Source organism: Otolemur garnettii, unplaced genomic scaffold (assembly GCF_000181295.1).
Source record: "Otolemur garnettii isolate 467f Iridium unplaced genomic scaffold, OtoGar3 scaffold00044, whole genome shotgun sequence".
NCBI classification, from domain to species: domain Eukaryota; kingdom Metazoa; phylum Chordata; class Mammalia; order Primates; family Galagidae; genus Otolemur; species Otolemur garnettii.
Window position 1 is genome coordinate 10,288,771 of NW_003852439.1, and position 17,293 is coordinate 10,306,063.

Genomic DNA, 17,293 nt, shown 5'->3' on the forward strand with positions numbered 1-17,293 from the left:
CCATACTTTCAAGATTTGGAAAAAATGATTCTGCATTTTGTATGGAACCAACTCCATATAGCTAAGGCAGTTCTTAGTAATAAAAAAAAGCTGGGGGGTATCACCACACCAGATTTTAGGCTGTACTACAAAGCAATAGCGGTCAAGACAGCATGGTACTGGCACAAAAAAGAGAGACATAGACATTTGGAATTGAATAGAAAACCAGGAAATGAAACTAACATCTTACAACCACCTACTCTTCCATAAACCAAACAAGAACATACTTTGGGGGAAAGACTCTCTGTTCAATAAATGGTGCTGGGAGAACTAGATATCCACATGTAAAACACTGAAAATGGACTCACACCTTTTCCCACTCATAAAAATTGATTCAAGATGGATAAAGGACTTAAATTTAAGGCATGAAACTATAAAAATCTTCAAAGAAAGTATAGGAAAAACACTGGAAGATATTGGCCTAGGGAAAGACTTTATGAAGAAGACTGCCGTGGCAATTGTAACATCGACAAAAATAAACAAATGGGACTTAATTAAACTGAAAAGTTCTATGCAGCTAAAGAGACAACAACCAAAGCAAATAGACAACCTACACAATGGGAAAGGATATTTGCATATTTTGAATCAGACAAAAGCTTGATAACTAGGATCTATACAGAACGAAAATTAATCCACATGAAAAAAGCCAACAATCCCATAATTCAATGGGCGAGAGACATGAATAGAGCCTTCTCTAAAGAAGACAGACGAATGGCTAACAAACATATGAAAAAATGCTCATCATCGCTAATTATTAGAGAAATGCAAATCAAAACCACCCTAAGATACCATCAAACCCCACTGAGAATGGCCCACATCACAAAATCTCAAAACTGCAGATGCTGGCCTGGACATGGAGAGAAGGGAATACTTTTTTACACTGCTGGTGGGTCTGCAAACTAATACAACCTTTTTGGAAGGAAGTTTGGAGAACCCTCAAAGATTAGACCTCCCATTTGATCCTGCAATCCCATTACTGGACATCTACCCAGAAGGAAAAAAATCTTTTCATCATAAGGACACTTGCACTAGACTCTTCAATGCAGCTCAATTTATAATTGCCAAAATGTGGAAACAGCCTAAATGCTCATCAACCCAGGAATGGATTAACAAGCTGTGGTATATGTATACCATGGAATACTATTCAACCATTAAAACAATGGAGGCTTTACAATCTTTGTATTAACATGGATGGAAGTGGAACACATTATTCTTTGTAAAGCATAATAAAAATAGAGAAGCATGAATTCTATGTACTCAATTTTGATATGAGGACAATTAATGACAATTAATGACACAGGGTAGGGGAAGGGGAGAGCAGAGAGAGGAAGGAGGAGGGAGGGGTAGGGAAGGGAATAGCAGAGAGAGGGAAGAAGGGGGGGTCTTGGTGTGTGCCACACCTTTTGGGGGCAAGACATGATTGTAAGAGGGACTTTACCTAACAAATGCAATCAGTAAAACCTGGTTTCTTGTACCCTCAATGAATCCCCAATAATAAATTAGAAAAATAAACAGCTGGGCGTTGTGGTAGACACCTGCAGTCCCAGCTACTTGGGAGGCTGAGGCAAGAGAATCACTTAAGCCCAAGAGTTAGAGGTTGCTGTGAGCTGTGATGCCATAGTACTCGCTGGGCAACATAGTGAAGACTCTGTCTCAAAAAAAGAAAAAACTTATACAAAAATGTTCACAGAAGATTTATTCATAATAGCTCCAAACTGGGAACCTTCCCCCCCCAATGTTCACCAACAGGAGGACAGGCAAATTATGGTATATTCATGATAGACTATGATTCAGCAACTTAAAAAAGGACTATTGATTCGTCCAAAAAACATGGATGCCTCTCAAAAAAATATGTTGTGTGCAAAAGCCACCTTGCGCCAAAAAAAAAAAAGTATATATTATATGTCACTATATTGTATGAATTCATTTATAGGGAATTTGAGAACAGGCAAAAGAATATATGGTGAAAGAAATCAATAGTAATCGCCAAGATATGATAGGAGACAGGAAAGAGGAGACAGGGAAAGCTGAGGACAAAGAAACTTTCTGAGGTAAATGTCCTATTTCTGCACAGTGGTACAGCATGGGTTTATAGGCTTTGACAAACACAAGATCTGTGCATTTCATGCTATGTAAATTTTAGAAAATAATAAAAGCAAAATAACAAAATATTTCAAAAATTAATAGATCTTTGGATATTTTGTTGATAAAGCAACAAACATGCCTGGTTGTTCGTACAACTGCAGTGATGTGCTACATACAACATTTCAGTAACCTATAGACCACATATACAACAGTGGTCTCATAAGATTTTCACTGAGTTTAAAAATTCCTATAGCCTACCGATGTAGTTGTCATTGAGTCACAGTGCAAGGCATTAATCACATGATTGTGGTGATGCTAGTGTAAAAAATCCTATTGCAGGGGCAGTGCCTGTGGCTCAAAGGAGTAGGGTGCCGGCCCCATATGCCAGAGGTGGTGGGTTCAAATCCGGCCCTAGCCACTAAAAACAAACAAATAAATAAATTAATAAAAAGAATCCTACTGCACTGCCAGTCACATAAAGGTAGAGCCCAGACATTACATATAGCACTTAATAATGATTATCAAATGTTCTATATTTACTGTAGTATCCTTATTATTATTATTACTTTTATTTCTTGACTGGGTAGAGTACCATGGCATGATAGCTCAGAGCAACCTCAAATTCTTAGGCTCAAGCGATCCTCTTGCCTCACCCTCTTGAATAGCTATATACCCCAGCTACATAGGGGCCTGCCACCATACACAGCTAGTTTTTTCTTTAAAGTAAAGACAGGGTCTAGCACTTGCATAGTCTGGTCTTAAACTCCTCAGCTCAGGCAATGCAACCACCTCAGCCTCCCAGAGTGCAAGAATTATAGGTACGAGACACTGGGCCCCAGCCTATCCTTCTTATTTTATTTTATTTTATTTTATTTTTGAGACAGAGCCTCAAGCTATCTCCCTGGGTAGAGTGCCATGGCATCACGCTTACAGCAACCTCCAACTCCTGGGCTCAAGCGAGTCTCCTGCCTCAGCCTCCCAACCAGCGAAGACTACACACGCCTGCCACAACCCCTGGCCATTTTTTGGTTGCAGCCGTCGTTGTTGTTTGGCGGGCCCGGGCTGGGGATTTGAACCCGCCACCTTAGGTGTATGTGGCTGGCGCCTTAGCCGCTTGAGCCACAGGCGCCGAGCCTATCCTTCTTATTTTAGTATATACTCTTTCTACTTACCTTAAAAAAAGGTCACTGTAAAACATCCTCAAAGCAGGTCCTTCAGGAAGTATTCCACAAGAAGGCACTGTTATCATGGGAAATGATAGCTCCATGTGTATTGCCCCTGAAGACCTTCCAGTTAAAAAAGAGAGCAGGGCACAGTGGCTTACGCCTATAATCCTAGCATTCTGGGAGGCCTAGGCAGGTAGACCGTCTGAACTCAGAGCAGTTCGAGGCTAGCCTGAAGAAGAGTAAGATCCCTATCTCTAAAATTAGCCTGTAGGTCCAGCTACTTGGGAGGCTGAGGCAAGATTATCTTGAGCCTAGGAGTTTGAGGTTTCTGTGAGCTATGACACCATAACCCTCTGTTTAAAAGGTCTAGGAGTAGCAGCTCATGCTTGTAATCCTAGCACTCTAGGAGGCCAAGGTGGGAGGATCCATTGAGCTCAGGAGTTTGAGACCAGCCTGAGCAAGAGACCGTTTCTATTTAAAAAAAAAAAAAAAAAAAAAAAAAAGGTAAAAATAGAAAAAAGCATATAGAATAAGGATAGAAAGAAAATATTTTTGTGTAGCTGTACATTGTGTTTTAAGCTAAATGTTACACGCATTAATAAAGTTGAAAAGTTAAAGTTTATAAAGTAAAAATGTTATAGTAAGCTAAGGTTAATTTACTGCTGTAGGAAAGACAATTTTAAATAAATTTAGGGTAGTCTAAGTTAAGTGCACAGTGTGTTATCGAGTCCACAGCAGTGTACAATAATGTCCTAGGCCTACACATTCACTCACCACTCACTGACTTACCCAGAGCAACTGCCAGCCCTGTAAGGTCCGTTCACAGAAAGTGCCCTATACAGGTGTATAATTTTTAATCTTTTATATATTTTTTAATACAAATACTTATTGCGTTACAACTGCCTACACTGTTCACACACTGTACAGGTTTGTAGCCTAGGAACAATAGGTTATGCTATATGGCTTAGGGTATAGTAGGCTATACTATCTAGGTTTGTGTAAGTATACTATTTGAGGTTCAAACAATGATAAAACAACTTAATATATGTATTCCTGTCATTAAGCAACACATGCCTATATTACTCTTCAAGGTAATCAAGTCACCTGGATGACATATAAAATAAGTCTTCATTGCTGCTATTATACAACATTCTTTCTGTTTGTATTACAGAAAAATAACCAGCTACAAAGATTGGGGGGGATGACTCCAATTTTGGCCTTAAAAACATACATAATTGTAGGCAGAAAATTGGCAGACAAAATTTCAGAAAGTTAACACTAAGTATGAGTGGGTTATAAGACTACGGGCAACGCTTTCTTTTCTAAACATTTCTGTGCTTTCAAATTTTATATAATAAACATTAACTTTTTTTTTTTTACCTGCTGTTCCAAATTTTTTGTAGGTACAGAAAGGGATTATAACATCAAGTTCACTCATTTTCTTTTCTTACAACACAGCAAAGCCACGTCCATTTTTGGGTCTTGGTGGGTGCTGTTCCCTTTCTCCCAGAACTTTCTGCTGTTGGTTCTTGCAATGGCTTCCTTGACTTCCAACCTGACTTTAGACCCCTCCTTCACAATGCACTCCTGACCACCTCATCTAGAACAGCCTCCTTCCTGCTAACATTAACTATTTTTATTATTTGAAAATTTTTTCTGGGCCAGGCACAGTGGCTTACTCACACCTATAATCCTAGGACACTTGGAGGCTGAAGTGGGAGGATTGCTTGAGCTCAGGAGTTGGAGACCAGCAAGAACAAGACATTCTGGCTTGGCGCCTGTAGCTCAAGTGGCTAAGGCGCCAGCCACATATACCTGAGCTGGTGGGTTTGGATCCAGCCTGGGCCTGCCAAATAACAATGACAACTACAACCAAAAATAACTGGGCATTGTGATGGGTGCCTGTAGACCCAGCTACTTGGGAGGCTGAGGCAAGAGAATCACTGAAACCCAGGAGTTGGAGGTTGCTGTGAGCTGTGATGTCACAGCACTCTACCCAGGGCAACAGCTTGAAGCTGTCTCAAAAAAAAAAAAAAAGACATCCTGTCTCTATTAAAAACGAAAAATTAGCTGGGCATAGTGGTGAGCGCCTGCAGTGCCAGATACTCGAGAGGCTGAGGCAGGAGGATTACTTGAACCCAGGAGTTTGCGGCTGCTGTGAGCTTTGCTGACTCCATGGCACTCTAGCCTGGGCAACAAAGTAAGACTCTGGCTCAAGGTCAGGTGCAGTGGCTCATGCCTGTAATCCTAACACTCTGCGTGACTGAGGTGAATAGATGGCTTCAACTCAGGAGTTTAAGACCAGCCTGAGCAAGACTGAGACCTCATCTCTACAAAACAGAGTGTTGTGGCAGGTGCTTGTAGTCCCAGCTACTCAGGAGGCTGAGGCAAGAGGATCAACTGAGTCCAAGAGTTTGAGGCTGCTGTGAGCTTTGACGCCCCAGCACTCTACCGAGGGCGACAAAATGAAACTGTCTCAAACACACACACACACAAATTCTCAATTATCTACACAAGATCAAGAAGGTGAACTGTCATCCTTTTAACAGCCAACTTGGCTCTACTAATCCTTTACTGAGGATATTTTCCTAATCTATGTTTTTACAGCATAGATTCAGAATGTGGTTGCTAACTAGAACAATTAGGGTCACCTAGGAGTGGTTAGAAATACAAATTCTCAGCCTCACTCCAAGCTTGCTGAGTCTGGGGAGGAGACCAGCAATTCCATATATTGTCTGCAGTGACTATGCTGGGTGCTCAAGTTTGAGAACTACTGTTTTACAGTATTTGACCAAAATGATGGTTGATTTGAATCCTGGGGTTCTGGATCTAATTTAAACCTTTATCCAAGAGGAGCTTCAGGCAAAATCAAGACTTATGTTTTCTGACCATTTTCTAAAAAAAGAATATTCCAAAAACATTAAACAAAAATAGCCCTAATCTAACCCTCTATATGAAGGTTTACTGTACAAACTATTTTGGTTCCTTTTCAGATTCATTAGCAAGAAGAAAGGACTTAAAGGATGTCTAAGGCCACAAAAGCAAATTTTTACCAACTTTAAAATTAGTAAGCTTCTTGGTCCCTTGGCCAAATAACATCACAACATCCTGCTCTACCAGTTTCTGGTTTCCTTCTGTCGTCATCTCTGAGCACAGCAATATCTCTCACCAACTATAGCTTAGAGTAATTTAACTGCCTATATGGCTTCTAAATCCCACTTAAGTTGATCTTGATCTTTTTTGCTTTCTTTTTAGAGAATAAACATTTAGGTTATTTTCAGTAGAAAATGAGAAAAATACTCCCCCAAGGCACCTGTGGCTCAGTGGATAGGGCACCGGCCCCATATACCAAGGGTGGCGGGTTCAAACCTGACCCCGGCCAAACTGCAACAAAAAAATAGCCGGGTGTTGAGGCAGGCACCTGTAGTCCCAGCTACTCGGAAGGCTGAGGCAAGAGAATCGCCTAGGCCCAGGAGTTGGAGGTTGCTGTGAGCTGTGTGATGCCATGGCACTATACTGAAGGTGATAAAGTGAGACTCTGTCTCTACAAAAAAAAAAAAAAAAAAAAAAAGGAAAAAGAAAAACACTCCCTGCCAAAAGATAACATCAAGTTTTGCTACTATTGAAATGAAAAATTCTTTTACTTTATTGTTTTTTAAAATCATATCATGCCATGTTGCTAAAACGGCCAAGAGTCACACAAAATTAGAAACAAGAAAGTGGAAATGATTACAAACATCAAGAATGTTTAAGAACTATAAGAATTTTTGCACAACTCTAAGTCAACAAATTTTACAGTCTGAATGAAAAGAATTTGCTATTAAAATGTAAACTGGGCTGGGCAAGGTGGCTCATGCCTATAATCCTAGCACTTTGGGAGGTTGAGGCAGGGGGATGGCTTGAAGCCAGGAATTCAAGACCAGCCTGAGCAACATTGTGAGACCACATTGCCGGGGTGGGGGGGTGGGGGGGGTGTCGGGATTAGTTAGGCATGATGGTGTGTAGCTGTAGCCCCAGCTACTTAGGAGACTCAGGCGGCAGGACTGCCTGAGCCCGAGAGTTTGAGGTTGCAGTAAGCTAAGACACCACTACATTCTAGCTAGCCCAGGCAATAGAGAGAGACCTTGTCTTAAAAACAAAACAAAAAACAAAATCTCACAACACTGTTATCTATACAAACTATAAAATCAACCCCAAGAACAGGACGCAATGGTGTTAAGAGGACCTGCATGGGTACATTACTGGTTTTATTATTTACTGGGGGCTTCTATTTCCTTTCTTTTTCTTTCTTTCTTTCTTTTTTTTTTTTTTTTTTTTTTTGAGACAGGGTCTAGCTCTGTTACCCAGAGAGCTCACTACAGCCTCAAACTCCTGGACTCAAGCAATCTTCCTACCTCAGCCTCCCAACTAGCCAGTTAGGACTATAAGGTCTCTGACACTTCACCCAACTAATTTTTTATTTTTTGTAGAGATGGCAGAAGGGGAGGATGTCTCACTATGTTGCCCAGGCTGGTCTTGAACTCAAGTGAACTTGGCCTCCCAAAGTACTGGGATTATAAATGTGAGCCACAAACCGAGCCAATTTAGACTTTTCTGAAAGAAAACAACATTGACCCAAGGGACCAAAAGTCTAAAAGGCCAGTAATCTAAAGAAAACAGCAAGATCTTGTCAACGATCCTAAGTCTCTTGCCAGGAGAAAAAAGATAAAAAGGCTTGAAGCCCACACAGTTGTACTGGTGAAGTCTCTCAATTTTTCAAATACATGATTCCAATGCTGTTTATTTATTACTTTTTTGAGACAGGGTCTTACCCTGTTGCCTGGACTAGAGTGCCATGGTATCAGCCTACCTTACAGCAACGTCAAACTTCTAGGTTTAAACAATCCTCCTGCTTCAGCCTCTTGAGCAGCTGGGGCTACAGGTGCCTGCCATAACACACAACTGATTTTTCTATTTTTAGTAGAGATAGGATGTCTTGTTCTCACTCAGACTGGTCTTGAACTCCTGAGCAATCCTCCCACCTTGGCCTCCCAGAGTGCTAGGATTACAGGTGTGAACCCCCATGCCTGTCCTCTCTAATGCTATTTAAACTATTCCAGAGGATACATGTGAAAAACTTCCAAATCCTTTTTGACCAAGTTAACATAACCTGACAAAGAACAAAAAGAACTACAAAGCAATCTCATTATTGATTACTAAAAAATAAAATTCTAAATGAAACATTATTAAAATTCAATAATACATTAACTTTTAATTTTACAATACAGGGATGGTTCAATTTGAGACTAGAAAACATACTTAGATAATTTACCACATAAATAAAAGCAGAAAAATCAGAGTAATCATCATGAATGACAAAAAGGAATTTGATAAAATCTAACATCTAATAAAGAAATAGATTATGCCACAATTTAAAAAGAAATACACTAATGATCACAAACTAAAACTCAATTATTCTTTAATAATAAAATGCTAGATCATACCTCCATTTAAGTGAGATACAAGACAGGGATGCCCAAACACATAAACACTGGTAGATACATTGGCAAGGAAAAGACAAAAAATATCAACAATGCCAAAGATGACTATCTACTCAGGAAACACAACAGTATCTCCTGATTACTCTAATTTGTATTAGAGTAAATAACAGAATCTTATAAAGTAGCCAGATTACCAAAGTGAAATATACTCATTCAACATCTTTCCTATATTAAAATAGCAGCCAGGTAGAAGATAATAAAACAGAAGAACCTAGCCACGCCTATAATCCTAGCTCTCTAGGAGGCTGAGGCAGGAGGATGACTGGAGCTCAGGAATTTGAGGTCAGCCTAAGCAAAAAGCTAGACTCCCATCTCCACTAAAAAAGAAAAATGAGCTGGGCATGGTGGCTCACACTTGTAGTCCCAACTCCTCAAGAGGCTGAGGTAGGACGATTGTTTGAACCCAAGAAATTTGAGGTTGCTACGAGCTAGGCTGAGGTCAAGGCACTCTAGTCCAGGTGACAGATCAAGACTCTATTTCAAAAGAAAAAAAAAAAAGTAGAAATTGTCTCTACTAGCAACAAAACCCCCACGATATATCCAGAAACAAACTTAATTAGATATACTACCTAGAAAAAGAAAACTTTTGCTCTGAGCAGCAAAAGATTCCATGAAAAGATAACTTGCACAGACAGGATAAGATGACTCAGGAAACCACAAAACTGTTAAAATGCCACATTTCACTTACAATGATTTATCAGATTCAGTATAATTCTAACCAAAATCTCAAGATTCTTTATTCTTAGGAATTTGAAAAAATAGTCCTGAAGTTTATCTAAACCAGTGGTTCTCAACCCTGCTGCCATGAAAATCATCTGAGGAACTATTCACTATATTAATACCTATGCTATCTAATGACCAGACCATATTTAATTGTTCCGCAGCGGGGTTCAGGTACTGCGTTTTTAAAAACTCCTCTGGTAATTCTGATGTGTAGCTTGTGTTGAGAACCAAGTATCTGAAAGAATAACCAATGCAAGTCATATACTAAAATTTATTATATAGTTAGGACAGTAAGTTTCTGGCATAGGAATAAGCAAAGATGAATGGTACTAAAGAAAAGGCCCAGATTTATACCCAAACTCTGTATATTTGAAAAGTGAATAAAGTATATACTAAAAACAACACATCATATTGATAGGGAAAATAATCAACTACCAATATCTAAATAAATGGTACTGATGACTGTAACTTGGAAAAAAAATTTACTGCTGGGATCTCTAGTATTTCTCACACTTTAAGCCAAAATAAACATTCAAGTAATACAGAAAAAAATACCAGAAAGTATTTCACACTTTTGAAACAGGTTAAGTATTTATAACTATGGCATAAAACCTAAAAGTTATAAAGGAAAAAAATGGATAAATCTATTTCTATCAAAACTGAAAACATACATTTGGTAAATACAGTTCCTATCAGACTGTAAGCCCACATGACCATATTCTTAATAATACAGATTATGGCCAAAAAAGGTGGGGGACATTTATGAAAGGCTTACAACTTTTAATATACAAAGAATATTAAGAACATAAACCAACAAGATTGAGAAACAATTCAAGAGAAAAATGGACAAAGAATACAAGCAATTAGTAAAATATAAATGCCCATGAACTTATGATAGAATATTCCTAAAAATTTGCCTAATGGAATGACAAGTAAAAGGATGATCATATACAATGTTGATAAGCATGTGGATAGAAATTCATTTACTCTTGATGAAAGTGTAATTTGCACATTATTTTTTGAGGGCATTTAGCAATATCCATACTTACTAAAAATATCAGTGTCTTCTAATCTGAAAATTCCACTTCTGAGAAATTAGCCAGTAACTATATCCAGTAGATACAGTTACTCATTGTACAAAGATATATTTACAAGTTAAAAGCAAAACTGAGACAACAGCAAAAAATATATAAACAACCTAAATGCTTAGCCTACTCGGCACAAGTCCTATAAATAAAGATACTCAATTCAGAGACTAATGATCTCTAACTTGTATTGTGAAGAGGTGGATGGGGAGAGAAATATATGAGCTCAAAGAAAGGTATCATCCTATTCTACTCTTTAGGTTTAGGGGGATACTATACATATACTCCTATCTCTATGCCTCTGTATCAGTGGTTCTCAACCTTCCTAATGCCATGATCCTTTAACACAGTTCCTCATGTTGTGGGGACCCCCAACCATAAAATTATTTTTGTTGCTTATGGTTGGGGGGCACCACAACATGAGGAACTGTATTAAAGGGTCGCAGCATTAGGAAGGTTGAGAACCACTGCTCTATATGCATAGATCATCTATGCAGGACAGATAAATAATATTTGCCTTAAAGTTCAAAAATCAAGGGAGATTAACTTTTCAGTTCTCACTTCTTAGTGTTGTTTTTTATGGTTGTTTGTTATTAAATTAGGCGTATGTCTACTTTCTAAAACCAAAACTTTTAACTAAGTTTTTGACCCATTAATTCTGCTTTTCAGACTGTTCCTTGATGCATGTGGATAAGCTTAGGTGAGCACACATTCACTGTGGCATTGCTTGTACTAGGTGAAGTCAGAAACAACCCAAATGTTCATCATCAGAGGATTAGAGAGATAAATCATGGTGCATAATATAATGTGATACTTCTCAGTTACTAGTTGGGGGAAAAATATCACATGCTCTGCATGGAAAGCCATCTAGAGTACACTGTCAAGTAAAGCAAGGTGCTTGTACAGTTTGGTTCCCTATGTAATTTTTAAGGGTGTGCATTAATAAATAATATCTAAACAGACATGGTTATCTGTAAGAAGGGGGCTAGTCTTTTCTATTATCTGAATTATTTCATAGAAAATATGTATTTCTTTTGTAAAGATAATTTTTAAAACAAAATTTTCTTCTTAAAAGTTGTCTTTTCTGCCTGGGAGTGGTGGCTTACACCTATAATCCCAATACTCTGGAAGAACGAGGTGGGAGGATCACTGGAGCTCAAGAGTTCTAGACCAGCCTGAGCAAGAACGAGATGAGACCTCCATCTCTACTAAAAATAGAAGAACTAGGCAGTCGTAGTGCTGGGCACCTGTAGTCCCAGCTACTCAGGAGGCTGAGGCAGGAGCCAAGAGGACTACTTGAGCCAGGAGTCTGGGGTTGCTGTGAGCTAGGGTGCCTCCATGATAGTAGCCTATGGCAATAGAGTTAAGATCTGATCTCAAAATATCAAAAACAAACAAAAATACATTTTAAATAAATGCTTCTTTTCCTCTGTATATATTTTAAAAATCTTAGTTGGCCAGCTAGCATGTTACAGAAAAGGAATGGTTTAAAGTAGACTTGTCTCTTGGTCATACTTTTTGCCCCCTTTTGTTTCACCCAAATGCCACAAGTCCTTCAAAAATGCTAGTCTCCACTCCTCCAGTTGGCTGCTTTGAGATACCTATGAGAGACTAGAGATTACCCCTATCACATCAATGTAGCTTACTTTCCAAATAGTGAGCATATACAAAGTGGTGTTTGAAAGATCACGTCGTACAAAGGAACCCCCAAGATGGAATGAAAAACCTGTGTGGAGACAGGAGCATGAAGTGCTGCAAATTTTATAATCAGCAAAATCCAAAACACCCAGACAGAAATCAGATAACAATCCAACAACAAATCCTTCAGCAAGTAACTGTAAGGCTCCTACAGACTATCAGATTCAAGTGACTAAAATATGGGTTACTCGGATTTTGAATAAAAATCTATAAAAACATGGCTTGGCGCCTGTGGCTCAAGCAGCTAAGGCACGAGCCATATACACCTAAGCTGGTGGGTTCGAATCCAGCCCGGGCCTGCCAAACAAGGATGGCTGCAACCAAAAAATAGCCAGGCATTGTGGCAGGCTCCTGTAGTCCCAGCTACTTGGGAGGCAAAAGCAGGAGAATCACTTGAGCCCAGGAGTTGGAGGTTGCTGTGAACTGTGATGCCACGGCACTCTACCCTGGGGTGACAGCTTGAGGCTCTGTCTCAAAAAAAAATCTATAAAAACAAATAATGACATCTGAGACCACTGGCAGCCTGAATATCACCAACACTGGAAGATATGACAGAATCATGTCCTTTATTTAAGATGTGATAATAGGTCTTATGTTTAGGTCTACAAAGTCTAAGTCTTACATGTTATCAAAGGCTAAGTGTGTTCCAAGGTCCCATATCCTTTCAGGGGAGCCACAATGTCAAAACTATTTCCATAGCCAGGTGTGGTGGCTCATGCCTATACTCTTAGCACTCTGGAAGGCAGGTGGATTGGCTGAACTCAGAAGTTTGAGACCAGCCTGAGTTAGAGCAAGACCCTGTCGCTAAAAATAGCCAGGTGTTGTGGTAGGCACCCAAGCTACTCTGGAGGCTAAGGCAAGAGGATGGCTTGAGCCCAAGAGTTTGAGGTTGCTGTGAGGTATAATGCTGTGGCACTCTATCCAGGCCAACACAGTGAGACTCTGTCTCAAAAGAAACAAACACAAACTATTTCCATAAAATACTAAGACATGATTTGCCTTTTTCACTCTCATTCTCTCACAAGAACACACTGGAGTTTTCCAGATGCTTTGTGATATGTGACACTGCCATACTAGACAGCTTATGAGATATATACTTGTTTTGTTTTTTTTTTTTTTTTTTGAGACAGTCTCACTATGTCGCCCTCGGTAAAGTGCCATGGCATCACAGCTCATAGCAACCTCAAATTCCTGGGTTTAAGCGATTCTCTTGCTTCAGCCTCCCAAGTAGCTGGGGACTACAGGCCCCCGCCACAATGCCCGGCTATTTTTTTGTTGCAGTTGTCACTGTTGTTTAGCAGGCCAGGGCCAGGTTCAAACCCGCCAGCCTCAGTGCACGTGGCCAGTGCCCTAACCACTGGGTTATGGGTGCCAAGCCTGTATACTTGTATTTCAAAATTCTGTTTTTAATATCTAATATGGTAAACATTGAGAGATATAACGCACACCTTAAAGAAATCTTTTAGGGATGCTCAATAAATGTTAAGATTAATTATTCAGGAATCTTAAGATAAAAAAGTTTAAGAACCACTGCAGTATGCTGTTATGCCTACTTCTTTATATGAGTTAAATTCTCCAAAATAAAAGTTTTTTGAACTGGGTAAGGAGTACAGCAATGAGTGAATTAGGAAAAGGAACAAACAAATACCCATCTATCCAGAACCATAAACCCATGAGAAATTCCTTCACAATGGGACACTAAGAAATACACAGCCTATCCTTCAATTGCCAAGTTTAAGTAAAACTTAACATGGTCCCTTCTACTAACATTTCAAAATAAATAAATAAATGCAATTTTAATGGTGAAGATTCCTTCACTTCTAGTTCTTTTTTTTTTCTTTTTAAAGAGTTTCTAGAAACATTCTAAATGCTCATCAACCTAAGAATGGATAAACTGTGGTATATGTATACCAGGGGTCCTCAAACTTTTTAAACAGGGGGCCAGTTCACTGTCCCTCAGACCATTGGAGGGCCTGACTGCAGGCACCGGGACCAGTTGGCTGCTAAGCAGGACAGGCAGCAGTGGCAAAAACACCCAGCGGTGCAGATAAATGTCCTCAGTGGGTCGCGTGCCCAAGGGCCATAGTTTGAGGAAGGATGCCTGATGTATACCATGGACTACTACTCAGCCATAAAAAGATGGAGACTTCACATCTTTTCTATTAACCTGCATGGAGATGAAACACATTCTTCTTCGTAAAGTATCACAAGAGTAGAAAAACAAGTATCCAATGTATTTAATACTAACACAAAGCCATCAGTAGACGATCTAATGACATGCCCACATAAGAAAAAAACTCAATTCAATTCAAGCTGGGCGGAGGGTGAATGAAAGGGAGGAGGCAGGGAATTGGTGTGCTCCCACTTAAGAGTTATAACATAAGGGTGTATCGCACACCTATGGGGTGCGGAACCCAACTACAAGAGAGACTTTACCTAACAAATGCAAACACTGTAACCTAGTTGTTTGTACCCTCACATTAACCTGAAATAAAAAACAAAAAAAACCCAGAGTCTTACTCTGTTGCCCAGGCTAGAATGCCATGATGTCAGCCTAGCCCACAGCAACCTCCAACTCCTGGGCTCAAGCAATCCTCTTGCCTCAGTAGCTTCACTTTTAGTTCTTTAATTTAAAAAATTCCTCTCTTTACCTACGACAGTCACAGGATTTGACATCTATCCCTTAACACTCTCATTAACCTTGTAGGGAAATTGTATTCCAATTTCTCTCTCACTCTTATTTGGGACTAGTCGAATCCAAAGAAGAGCCAAACTGTTTTTCTGATCTAAAATATGCTGAATTCCACTGCCTGAAATAGGTTGCATTGGTGGCTGCAGTTTAGAAGCCTTTGGTGGCAGAAGTGTAGCAGGGTTTGTTGCTTCAATAGGAACCAACCTGCATTTCTTTCTCTACACTCTTCTTCCTTGACAGCCTATATCTTTTTCAGCTATCTACTGTCTATCTTGGCATTTGCCTTCCCTTCCACTCCAAGTTCAATTCCTACTCCAGATAGCAATTCCAAGGCTGATGGCTGCAGGCCTGAGCCCTGGTCTTTCCCTTGCAGAGCTCCCAATCTTGTGGGAGCCTCCGAACCACCTGGAGGCTTGTTAAAGCCCAGAGTGTAGGATTCCACCCCAGAAATGCTGATGCTGCTGGTCCAAGGGCCTCACTATGAGACCCACTGCTCTACTGCTTTGTTTGGGACCCAAGGGCCCAGGCTTCTCCTTGGCTCTGCTGCCTGGGAACACAGCTTCTTCATCAGTAAAATGGAGACTGGGACAACAAATTCTTTATTAAGGGGTTGTGAAGGGCATATGCTAATAAGTACATCACCAATAGGGTAAAGTAGAAGTAAAAAAGCACACTTTACCAGATTCACTGATGCAACAATAAAGGTGATTTCCAGCAGGGTTGCCCCTTTCTACTATGTACTCCTATTTCCACACATTTTCCTCAGAGTTTAACATTAAAAACTGGCTAACAGACCAAAGGAATTTCCATACTTTCTAACTGCCTGACCTGCAAGCTATCCTACTGACGGTTTCTTTAAGAATTTTCATTTTAGGGAAGGGGCAATGGCTCACATATGTAATCCTAGCACTTTGGGAGGCTGAGGCAGGAGCAGCAATTGAGCCCAGAGTTCAAGACCAGTCTGGGCAATAGTGAGACCCTGTCTCTACAAAAAATAAAAAATAAAAAAATTAGCTAGGCATAGTGGCATACCTCTGTAGTTCCAGCTACTCAGGAGGCTGAGGTGGAGGATCACTAGAGCACAGGAATTCCAGGGTGCAATGAGCTATGATGATGCCACTGCACTCCCACCCTAGGAAAGAGTGAGTCCCTGCCCTGTCTCAAACAAAACAAAAAACAAAAAACAACCCAAGCAAACAACAACAACAACAAAAAAAAACAAAGAATACTTAAGACAGAGATGGGGCAGAGATCTTCAATCCACAAAGAAAGGCCCCAGCTAACAAACGCGTCTCTCTCAAATATAAGTGGCATGTGAACAGGAGAAATAGAAAGGGAAGATCCCACATTTAAGTAAGACACATTCAAAGCACTTTAGCTCACTTACCTTGGTCATGCCTCCTGCCTGTGCCGTGTTCAGTCCGGTGTGGCTAGCCATTTGTGGGGAAACCTGGGTTAAGGTCTCAGCCAACACACTGCTTGTGGCCCCCTGCATGGCCGGAGTAGGGTATGGCATTCCAGCTCCCCGTCCTCTGCCAGCAGCCCCAAGAGATCCATTCATGACTTGCGCCTGCCCTTGCTGGGCCGGATTCATTAAGCTATGGCCAGAGTTACTATTGAGGAGGCCTGGGTGGGTCTGGTTAAAGTTAGCATTCATGCAGATGCCAGGCCCAGTCTGTGACGTGGCAGGGCTGCTGGTCACTAGGCCCACTTGCTTTTGTGCTTGCGGATTCAGTGCTTGGGAAGCAGGGGGGGTAGGCCCAGAGGTGCTAGCTGCCTGTTTGGGCAGGCTAGGGGCCGAAGAATCTCCCTGGTTCAGAGGGCTCTTGCCCATGGCACCCAGGCTGGCCAAGTTTGCACTGTTCGGCTGCCCTTGAGCCTGGCCACCAAGGCCCTGCTGCACTGGGCTGCTTGCACTCACATTTCCTATTCCTGGGTTGATACTAGAGCCGCTGCCTCCTCGCAGAAGCTCCGACAGTTGTTTATGTTTGGAAGCAGCATCTGGAACGAGGTTCCCACTGTTTAAAAGGCCTAATTCTCCTCCATTGGGGATCAGCTCATCGGGAAGATCATTTTCCAAGTCAAACAAAGATCCAAAATCTAGAAATTAAACAGAAAAGGAAATGAGAAACCAAGCAACCATAACAGCTCTCTAACTGTCATAAGTTACTATAATTTTAACTGAATGGGGGCATTTAACATGGAACACTAGCATGTCCTTTTTTTTTGTTATTGTTTGTTTTTGAGACAGAGTCTCACTATACG

The 17,293-nt window shown here is 40.4% G+C and overlaps 1 protein-coding gene across 3 annotated transcripts in view; it reads right to left on the reverse strand.

Annotated features, from left to right (window-relative positions):
- CREBBP (CREB binding protein) overlaps positions 1–17,293 on the reverse strand; it is a 154,184-nt gene that overhangs the window by 105,421 nt on the left and 31,470 nt on the right. For all 3 annotated transcript variants that reach the window (XM_003790832.3, XM_023513741.1, XM_023513742.1), the window contains exon 2: positions 16,416–17,128. In XM_003790832.3, the coding sequence (XP_003790880.1) occupies positions 16,416–17,128 (713 nt within the window). The remainder of the gene's footprint in view (positions 1–16,415; positions 17,129–17,293) is intronic.